Source organism: Pangasianodon hypophthalmus, chromosome 10 (assembly GCF_027358585.1).
Source record: "Pangasianodon hypophthalmus isolate fPanHyp1 chromosome 10, fPanHyp1.pri, whole genome shotgun sequence".
Lineage (NCBI taxonomy): Eukaryota > Metazoa > Chordata > Actinopteri > Siluriformes > Pangasiidae > Pangasianodon > Pangasianodon hypophthalmus.
The window spans coordinates 9,641,042-9,651,691 of record NC_069719.1 but is presented as its reverse complement, the minus strand read 5'-3'; the positions used below and the strand labels follow the sequence as shown (position 1 = coordinate 9,651,691).

Sequence of the window (10,650 nt, the reverse complement as noted above, 5' to 3'; positions counted from 1 at the left end):
TCTGGTTTTCAAAAGCGATGTGAAAATTTTTATCAATATATAAAGTTTTATCAATATAATTTCATGAATGTATAAGTACATGAATAAGAGAATGAATGAGTGAGAAATGTAAGTTATACTCAAAAAGCGATATTATGTCGATATATCAGAGAGACATGTTAAATAGTTGTTATAAATATCGTGGTAGTCTTTGTGGCGTAAATTTCTTTTGACATATTTAGTAGTTTGTAGTGGCACACAACTACAACTAAAGTTTTTCTAAAAAAAAAAAAAAAACTGGACCTCGTCAGGGAGAAAACGTATTCTTATGTTTTATCTTATGTATGAAAATAGTAATTAATAGAATTAAGAATTAATTTTGCCAACAGGGAATACATTTTGTGCTAAACACTTGCTGATTACTAAAAAGAAGTAACGGTAGATGGCGGCGTCACAGGTCTTCGTGACGTCATTACCACGGGGGCGTGGCTACTTTTAGCATATCCTAATGACTCTGAGTGAAGTCTCTTTGACATTGAATATAAAATGTTTTTTTTCTTTAACTCTTTTGATGTAACACCATGCAGGCAAAAAATAAATAAATAAAAAGATGAGGCAAACACATGCCAAGACGAATCATGGTGGCTGGAGTGTTTCGTCATTAATAAGGAAATGACGTCAGCCGATCCTATCTGGTCCACCCCAGTGATGACAGTGTTCAGAGTGTGTGACAGGTGAGAGGATTCTCCTGTGCAGTGATGTGTGTGAGGAGCTGCTCTACCTGAGCACAGTCTGTCATGGACAGGACACTAATGCACTAAAACTCCATATGGATCAGGCCTTACTATGGACACCTTCACTGTAAGGTAGGAACATTTATCCCTCATCTACACTTCTCTAAAACTGGGTGAGTTCATTCCTGGTTTAAAGACTGTTTAGTTTTCATCTTATACATTTTTCATCTTATCAAAAAAGTACCATACCCATAAAGTTGTAAGCCAGACTGACATGCAATCAGTCATGCCAAATGGAAATTCTTATTATCTATGGAATTATTATTTTAAAATGTCATTGAAGATGTCATGGAAATTTTCAGCCTTAAATGAATCATGAATTTTTTATCTATACTACCTGCTGAACTTATTATCCGTATTGTGTATTATAAACTATAGGCTCCTGTCCATTGCTGTTGCTTCACATCATTACACTAATCCCTTCCATGAGATTATACATATTTTTTTTTTCACTAGGTTGTGATGCAATCTGTCTGCTAGTTATTTACAGTGTTGAAGAAAACTATAACTTATAATATTGAGCAGCCATACATTAGGGAATTGTGTAAGCATCACGAATGGTTGAACTTTTTGCATATTAGGATTATTTATGGCATAAACTAGCTGTAGCTTGAGCATTCCTATGTACATCCATGTAAACTAAAAAGGACACATTTATATATTTAACAAATAAAAGCTTAAAAATCAGTTTTAGGCTGAAATTATGCAAGAATCAATGCTAAAGTATGCTCAAATATGTTGAGTAATGTGTTATATGCACTGTTAAGTAAGAAATAAAAGCATGTTATTGACTCAATGACAGTTAATTACATTTGTTAGGATATTATTTTTTCCAATCTTGGAAACACAACCCTTCCAGACAGTGAAGTCAGTTGAAATCAGAGGTGACATATAATCTTACTATGCTTTGTAAAGCTGACAAGTTTCTTAGTAAGGCGTACATTGTAAATGACTTTCAATGGTTGTAATGAACGTCTCTTATCACAGCTTTTGAAGTGTGAAGAAGGCCCACATTTGGAAAGTGGGCGAGGAAGGCATGGCGGAGTTCTGGCTGATTTCAGTTCCTCTGGACAAAGTCAGTTCACAATCTTTGGAAAAGCTTAAAAGGGCCACGGTCAAAGCCAGCCTGGGAAGCTACTTCAGATTCCACATCCCAGAGCTGAAGGTAAGGAGGAGTGGAATTTGCCTAATGACCAGACTGAAATTTGCCTGCGGAGAGAGAGAGAGAGAGAGAGAGAGGGAGAGAGAGAGAGGGGAGGGGGAATTTGAGCATGTCAGATTTTTTTTCTTTGTCAAAGCCAAAGACAATTTAAATATAATTTAGTTGAGTACTCGTGTAAGTACATGCAGAAGACAGTATGTGCAGTATGGCAGCTCAGGGTCATAAGTGCATAATGTATTTTGGAGGTCAAGAGTGTTGGGTTGTCTTGCTCATGTTTCTGTCCCTTACAATAGGCTTGCAATTACATTGTATTGATTTTAACAGATATTTGTTTAAGGTAGACCCGAAATTGTGGCACAATATTTCAATGATTTATGCTGGGTAATGTCAAAAAACCTCAATTGAAACACTTCATTTAAATTCTTAAGTCACTGTAGGAAAGTGTGAAGGAGTCAACGCACTCGGTTTCTTTCTCTGAAGTTTTGAAACTGAATCTACCTTGTTACACTTAGATGTAACTGAATATTGACTATGGCCATCCTTAGCCACAATGTTCACAGATAGGTTACTGTTAAAGCTGCTTATACATGGAGTACTCATCTAAACATACTGTGATCGCTGGGTTTACCAGGTAGGCACACTGGATATGTTGCTTAGTGTGTCTGATGACCTCTCCAGACTGGACTCCTACACAGAACGGTAAGCAAATTCTATAAATCCAGTTTCAAAATACTGCTTGTATTTTCCACAAGCTAGCATGTATGCATTTTTTTTTTCATTTAACCAATCCGATCTCCGGTTCATCCTGGTTAATTAATACGTATATCTTAAAAATCCTGGGTGTTTTGTTGGTGAGCCAGAGGTTATTCTGAAGGTTATTTCATTCCTCATACACATCCGTCTGGCCTCCTTGCGTTGTCTGTGGGAAAATTCACAAGCAACTGTATCGCAATTATCGTTAGCAGAGACACTCAATCCAGCAGGCTCTTGTTTCAGGTGCTACTTCACAATGTTCCATGCGTCCTTGTGTTGTGGAAACTGAGCTCTAGGTTTTTCCTTCTTTTCTCCATTTCACAACCACAGTCCTCTGTACCTCAGTCAAAATCAGGTCCTGGACAGTAATAATCATTTTAGACGCAGTTTCAGAACATCAGAACATCAACCTGAAGTTTCCAAAAACAAAGACGTTGGCCCTAAATGTATCAGGAATTGGTATTTTTGCTATTTTTTACCAACCATGTAAAATTTCTTACGGTAAATAATGTTTGTCATGCACCGATTATGTATGAATAAATGCTTGTGCTTAAATGCTTGCTTTAAACATTAACATAAGACACTCAGACTCTTTGTCTCTCATTTACAGTGTAATGCGAAAAACGACTCAGTGTATGGCAGAGCTCATGGAACAATCCGGTGACAAGTTCATGGAGAATGCTCTGGCTAATGGAGGTAGGTTGGTGTATGGCACAGTCACTTTCAGCCCTTAGAGCTAAGCTAATGAGCCCCCCCATATTCAGCAGGACGAGATCATTAGCTAAGAGCAGACACAGCAGGTGGCAGTTTCCACTCTTCTCAACTTGGCCAGCCAACAGATCCTGTTACCTTTGTATATCATAGCATAGTTATTGTGTCACTTAAGTATAAAAATAGATGTCTATAAGAATTCACATACAAATCATATTACATGTTATACATGCTTGTGCTATTTTTTTAAACATTATTTTTAATATGTTCAATTTTCTACATTTCTCACCAGAGCAAAAGGCACATCGTAAAGTTTCCCAGTCGCCACTGAAAATGAATTTCCAAGCCTTACGGGGTATGCTAACGTGTGTTTGGAGCTTGTACATTTATTTTGTTGTATATATAAAATGGAGGTGGCAGGACTAACTGCTAACTAGCATGGTGTGTTTTAATACTTTATAAATGATTGTGGAGTACATCAAAAATTCTTCAGATTTTCTCCATTCTGTGCAGCATAGATATTATTTGTTTCATCTATAACACTGTGTCTGATATTTCAGTGGATCTGACTACATATATGACAAAGTTCCAATGGGACAGAGCCAAGTATCCCACTGCCCTGCCGCTTAAAACACTCTCCGATCTTATCTTCAAGGTATACATCCCACACAGACCTCACACTCCTAACATTAAGAGAACAGCTCATTAGCATATTAATATTCATGTGTGCGTATCTGTGTTGGTGGCTGCATGTGTGTGTGTCAGCAAGTGGCCCAGATCGAGACGGAGCTGAAGTCTCGTAATGCTGCATACAGTGAGGTGGAACTCAGTCTGCGAGAACTTGAGCAAAAAACAGAGTAAGTTCCCTTCAGTAGGGAATAAAACATGACGAGGTGTGCTGTTATAGGAAAATAATTAATGACAGGGTCATGTGATGCAGCCTGGAGTTACCACCATGAAGTAATAATAACATCATGTCCTGAAATGGTTTATTGCTCTTATACCACAGCAATTTGCCAACAATTAAACTTTTTTAATTAAAGAATGACATTATACTTTTTAAATCTGTTTTACAGTTATATTTAATGTTGTGGAACATCCAAGAAACAAGTTAGTTGTTGTTATTACTTTTGCTATAACAGCTATAAAAATTCAATCCCTCACCAGACTCTCCTTTTTTTCTCTCTGTTGAAGTTAATAAAACAAAAAACACAGATTGTCATGTTCCAGAGAAATCAGAAAGCACACAGTCCTATGTCCTGATGATTTTATGATTTAAAGATTGGTGTAATTGTTGGCACCAGACTAGTTGGTTTAAGTATTTCAGAAATTGCTGTGGTAACTCAAATAACCACTCTTTACAATCGTGGTGGACAGAAAAGCATCTCAAAAACACACTATAGATTATAGTCTTAGATGGTTAAGTCCCTGTGAATTTGATGTTACTGTAGAAACTAAACAGGCGCATTAATATAAATCTGCGATTTGAATTACAGCCAGCACTACTGTCAGAGTCATTCTGTTATATAAATAATAGTAATAATAATAATAATAATAATAATAATCAACACATTTTGACCAGTGCTGTGGTATAAACTAAAATAATGCTTTATATTTGGACTTTATAATATTTTTAGTTTTCACTTTAGCTAGTTTTTGAGTTTCACTTTAGCTAGTTTTTAATGTGTGTGTGTTTTTTTTTTTAGTTTTGTATTCATATATTATTTTGACATATTTTAATTTCAGTTTTTTCAGAACGTTTTAAACGTTATTAATGGTCTAGAAGAGAAAAGTCAGCACTTTACCTGCCTAAATGTGAGAAAAGGAAAATTAATATTCATAGGATGTTTAAATATAAAGAATATTGAGTATTGAATATTAAGTCAATGTTTCTGTAACAGAGAAACTGAAAGCAGGATTGCACTCATCTCTGCTTTTTACTGGATCAGTTGTTGGGAGGCAGTTTTTATTTATAGGAATTATAGTTTTATTTTCTGTTAAATGTGATATAATAAAGTTTAATATAATAATAAGATGACAACCGCTGTAAATATATATATATATATATATATATATATATATATATATATATATATATATATATATATATTTGTCAATATTGTTGTGACCCTCCAGGGGAAGTCTGCACACCAGAGCTTTGACTGGCATTGTGAAAAAGGAGGACTTGGTTCTCAACTCTGAGTATCTCACCACTTTACTGGTTGTGGTGCCCAGGTTAGTGTGTGTTAGTGCTTAGTTGTGTTCAGCCCACAGTCAATAATGACTATTTAGCAAACAGAGCATGTGACCCATTTTAGGTTAATGTTAATCTATGAATTTTGTACTGTTATTAATTGTACTAGTTGATTAAACACACCCACGCCCCCACATTCCTGTTAATATACCCGTATTATTAGATTAGATTCAACTTTACTGTCACTGTGCAGACTACAAGTACAGAGCCAATGAAATGCAGTATCCTGTATTTATAAATATTTATTATATATGTTAGCTATTTCACTGCAACTACTGCAACTCAGTGTTGCACAGCATTGTGCCATACTTTAAATAATAATAATAATAATAATAATCCATACTTTTACTGCCATCTATCTTTTATATCCTTTATATTATATTTTTATATTTTTCTTCTTCGTATACTAGTAAATTCTGTTTTTATTTCACTGGGCAGTCGTAAAAAGCATTTCACTGCATGTCATACTATATATGGTTTTATGTGACCAATAAAATATTGCCACATACAAATAAAAATTTGAATTTGAATTTGAAATACATTTTTTACAGGATGTGCATTAGGCAGTGGGAAAACACCTATGAATCCATGTCAGAGTTTGTGGTTCCTCGCTCCAGCAGGTTAGTTCCTGTTTATTCTTAGCTCAGCTAACTAATCATCCAGTCATGACCGCAGTACAGCTCTAGCCGTAGGTCAGCAGGTTAAGTTCACCCTAGTGTAAAGTTACTGATGGAAAGCAAGCATCTCACCTCAGGCTGCATGACTGATATCCATCTCAGTGCTCTAATTAGCCTGTTTTACTTCATCCTCATTAAGTAGTCGGCCTCGGAAGATCAGGCTTCGTTCACTATGTAAGATGTGCTGGTGGCTTGTAGCAACAGCACTGAGTAGCAATAATATTGATTTTAAAATGGGTAAAGAATAAAATAAAATGAAAAATAATTAAAAAAGTTATACTATATTCCTTACCTTGTCCTATATACTGGTGATACATCTTAAAAAACATCTTCATTATGTGCCATAGGAAGTTGCTGGAGGAAGAGGATGCTGGGATTTTCACAGTGACACTATTCAAGAATGATGTTAACAAATTCAAAGCCAATGCCAAAAAGCACAAGTAAGTGACCACGCCTGATCACATACACATTTGAGGTGAATGTATTCTTGAAACCTCAAAAAGTTTGTGGTCCCCACTAGATTTGTAGTGCGAGACTTCAACTCAGAGGAAGCAGAGTGGCAACAACAGGAGATGAAGCGCCTCAGCATTGATAAGAAAGACCAGTATGTGAGTAACACTTGAAAATATCTATAGACAGCTACAGGATATACACTCACTGGCCACTCATGCGGCAGCAGCACAATGGATAAAATGCGGATACAGATTAAAAGCTTCAGTTAATGTTCACATCAAATATCAGAATGGGGAAAAATGTGATCTCAGTGAGTTTGACCTTGGCGTAGTATTTCAGAAACTGCTGATCTCCTGGGATTTTCATGCACAAATAGGTGCAAAAAACATCCAGTGAGAGTCAGTTTTGCAGGTGGAAACACCTTGTTGATGTAAGGGGTCAGAGGAGAATCGCTAGAGTCGTTCGGGTTGACAGGAAACCTACCGTAACTAAAATAACCACTCTTTACAACCGTGGTGAACAGAAAAACGTCTGAGAATGCACAACATGTCAAACATTGAGTCAGATGGTCTACAACAGCAGAAGACCACCCTGGATTCCACTCCTGTCAGCAAAGAACAGGTTTCTGAGGCTACAGATGGCACAGGCTCACAGAAGATTGGAAAAACATCACCTGGTCTTTTTTCCAGTCTTAACCCTTAGGAGTCTCAGGTGTTTTCTGGGTCCTGGAGATGCTCTGACATTTGTTCTTATTTCAGCTACTTATAGCATATTAAACTGCCTGGTTTCAGTGAGTCTGTTCCCACTGTAGCCTCAGTTTCATGTTCTTCTCTGACAGGAGTGGACTCTGATGTGGTGTTCTGCTGATGTAGCTATTCCGCCTCAAGGGTCAGGATGTTGTGCTTTCTGAGATGCTTTTCTGCTCACCATGGTTGTAAAGAGTGTTTATTTTGCTGTCGCCTTCCATCAGCTGAAACCAGTCTGGCCGTTCTCCTCTGACCGCTCTCCCCATTAAGGCATTTCTGCCCGCAGAATTTCCATTCACAGGATGTTTTTTCATTTTTCGCACCATTCTGTGTAAACTATAGAGTGTTGTGTGTGAAAGTCCCAGGAGATTTTCTGAAATACTCAAACCAACATGTCTGGTACAAACAACCATGGTCAACCAAGATCACATTTTTGACTGAAATCATATTTTTTCCTCATTCTGATGTGAACAGCGACTGAAGCTCTTAGGACCTGTATCTGCGTGATTTTATTCACTGCACTGCTGCCACATGATTGGCTGATTGGATAATTGCATGAATGAGCAGGGGTACATGTGTTCCTATTAAAGTGGCCAGTGAGTGTATGTCTGTAGTCTACAGAGTTAAAAAAAAAAAAGTGATGTCAGAATTGTTTCCATCACCAGGGAAAATTTGTGCGCTGGCTGAAGGTGAATTTTAATGAAGTATTTGTGGCCTGGATCCACGTTAAGGCCCTCCGAGTGTTTGTGGAGTCAGTCCTCAGGTAAAATTTTGTTATTTTGTCAGCACTTTGTTATTGGAATATTTATATTTATCCATTTATATTTATATATGCGATGGTTATGTTGTGGGCCAGGTATGGCCTGCCAGTCAGTTTCCAGGCTCTCCTGCTCCAGCCACAGAAGAAGCAGGTAAAACGGCTACGGGAGGAGCTCAACTCTGTATTCACACACCTGGACCCCATGGCTGCAAAACAGGAAGTGAGTGTTTTACCACCACTGATCGTGATTAGCAGTTAGAATAGTTAGCATAGTCCTGTAAGCATTCTCCACAAAGTACAAATGATTAAAAATTGTCCACGAAACAAGTTAGTTCCTGTTATTACTTACGTTTTAGCAGGAATAAACAGTCTTCCTCTCTACATAATAATGTCCCTTTTTACTAAGAACCGGCTTAAAGACATTCCTGTGGTGGGAAAACAGAAAAAGCTGTTACAAATCCCTGACACTGGAGACTCCTTCCATTAATGTCAAATAAATATCTCCATACAGAAAGCTTCATTATATCGACAATTATATTTATATCTTTATTAAAGAATTTCATATAATTTCTTCTTTGGTTACTAGACAGCTACATGTTGGTAATAAAGTATTAAAATAGGTTTTTTTTTCCTCTTTCTAGGTGGGACTTGACATTGCAGAGGTTAACATAGGACAGCAGGAATACTACTCCTACATCTATTACCCAATCAGCATTAACTTAGTGGACTCCAGCTAGCAGACACAGACCAAACAAAAACAGACTCATACATCATGCCTATGTGACCCAGGCAAGGATTTCAAAACGACAAAACCTACACTGTGGGTGTTATCAGCTTTTTGACTGGAGGACTTTCAAGACGAATGTAATGGAAGAATGTAACCAGCAACATAACATGCACAAGGACTGATTTCTTCACAGGCTTGAATACACACTTACCCACTGTGTAGTCAAGTTAAAAGAAGCTCAAGCTATGATCAGAATTTTTACTCGCTCAGAAAATGGAGAATGTTGTTTTTAATCTATTCTGTGAGTAGCTGGGGTATAATTTGTATTCTGCTTATTGTTTAATTATGTAAATAAGTGTAAATAATCTCAGAAGACTCTAACATTTAGAAAAGTATTGTACACTATTATATTTAATTTATTTGGTGAAGATAGTCTGGATCCAAACGGTTAATCGTGTTATAACTATGTTAATGCCATCTGATGACACCTTGATCCCTTTCCCAAATCAGTTTATACAGTCTACCAGTCCGAGGCCACATTTACCATGACTACTCCTTGAGCCTGATTATGTTATAGCATTTCCTTCTATTTTTTTTTTTTTTTTTTGCTCTTTCATCCACAGGAGAGGAAAACTAGTCTAAGAAGGGTAGCTTCTGAACCTCAGGGCTAGCCCTAAACATAAGTGAGCCAGGGGTTCTATTGCAGGAAGGGGAAAAAAACTAATAGTAATAATGTAATATAACACTAAAATATTTAGTATTTGCCAGAATATCAGAAACAGAACTGTCGATTAAGAAAAACAAATATTCATACAAGGTTGTAAATAAAACTGACAGTCCTAGTTGTGAATCATTTATTGTGTTGTACCCAGGGCCAGTTCTAGACATTTGGAGGCCCTAGGCAAAATTTATACTGGAGGCCCCCTGGCCTCCTTCCCTCCACATTTCAGAATAAATAAAAAGCACTTGAAACAAATAAAATTTCTAACCTTTTTATTTATACAAAACCTGTTATCATTACTTGTATATATTTACTTAAATGTGCATATTAATTAAACTTTGACTAAGATCAACACTAAAAAAATATGAAAGGTCATCTGGACCAGCTCTTCTTCTTCTTCTTCTTCTTCTTGTTCAGTAATTTATTTACAGTAACACACTAACCCACTATTTGGGATAACAAACATTTTTGCCTACTCTATACAGTAAAATGGGGGGGTAAGATGTCATTTTTCTAGCTGGAGATGGACACAATTTCCCCTCCTACTGAAGCAATATAGGCTAGATTGTCATTATCTATTGCATTTATAAACCCTAAATATGCACTATAACCAAATCAACAGTGGAAGAAAGAATAGTTAACGTCATCAGTTGTGTTTCTTTGCTTAAATTGTATTTATTCAGTAAATACAACAGCACAATTTGAAAACTAAAAAAGTATGAAGTAGGTTATTATGATAACGTAAACATCACCGGAATGTATACAGACAGTTGAGGTACTTTTTTGAAATAATAAACAATGGTCTAGCCTAGCTGCGATTGCTGACAATTACCTGCTCTGCCTATAGCAAGCGCCGGCCCTGGCTGTACCTCTGCAATCCATTCTGTGGTATGCAAAGACACATGCAGTGACA

General features: G+C 36.7%; 1 protein-coding gene across 1 annotated transcript; it reads left to right on the top strand.

Moving 5' to 3' along the window:
• The first annotated feature begins 621 nt into the window (after nt 1-621).
• On the top strand, nt 622-10,067 carry atp6v1c2 (ATPase H+ transporting V1 subunit C2). The gene is made up of 14 exons (XM_026934325.3): nt 622-845; nt 1,761-1,938; nt 2,567-2,634; nt 3,299-3,384; nt 3,692-3,754; nt 3,960-4,054; nt 4,165-4,256; nt 5,536-5,634; nt 6,205-6,273; nt 6,678-6,770; nt 6,851-6,938; nt 8,195-8,292; nt 8,386-8,509; nt 8,931-10,067. The coding sequence occupies exons 2-14, from the start codon at nt 1,810-1,812 to the stop codon at nt 9,024-9,026; spliced, it is 1,200 nt and encodes a 399-aa protein (XP_026790126.1). The 5' UTR covers nt 622-845; nt 1,761-1,809; the 3' UTR covers nt 9,027-10,067.
• The last annotated feature ends 583 nt before the right edge of the window (nt 10,068-10,650 follow it).

Coding starts and splice junctions, on each gene's coding strand:
- atp6v1c2 (XM_026934325.3), top strand. CDS start 1,810: ATGGCGGAGTTCTGGCTGATTTCAGTTCCTCTGGACAAAGTCAGTTCA. Junction 6,274..6,677: donor GTGGTTCCTCGCTCCAGCAG/GTTAGTTCCTGT, acceptor TATGTGCCATAG/GAAGTTGCTGGAGGAAGAGG. Junction 6,939..8,194: donor TTGATAAGAAAGACCAGTAT/GTGAGTAACACT, acceptor TTCCATCACCAG/GGAAAATTTGTGCGCTGGCT.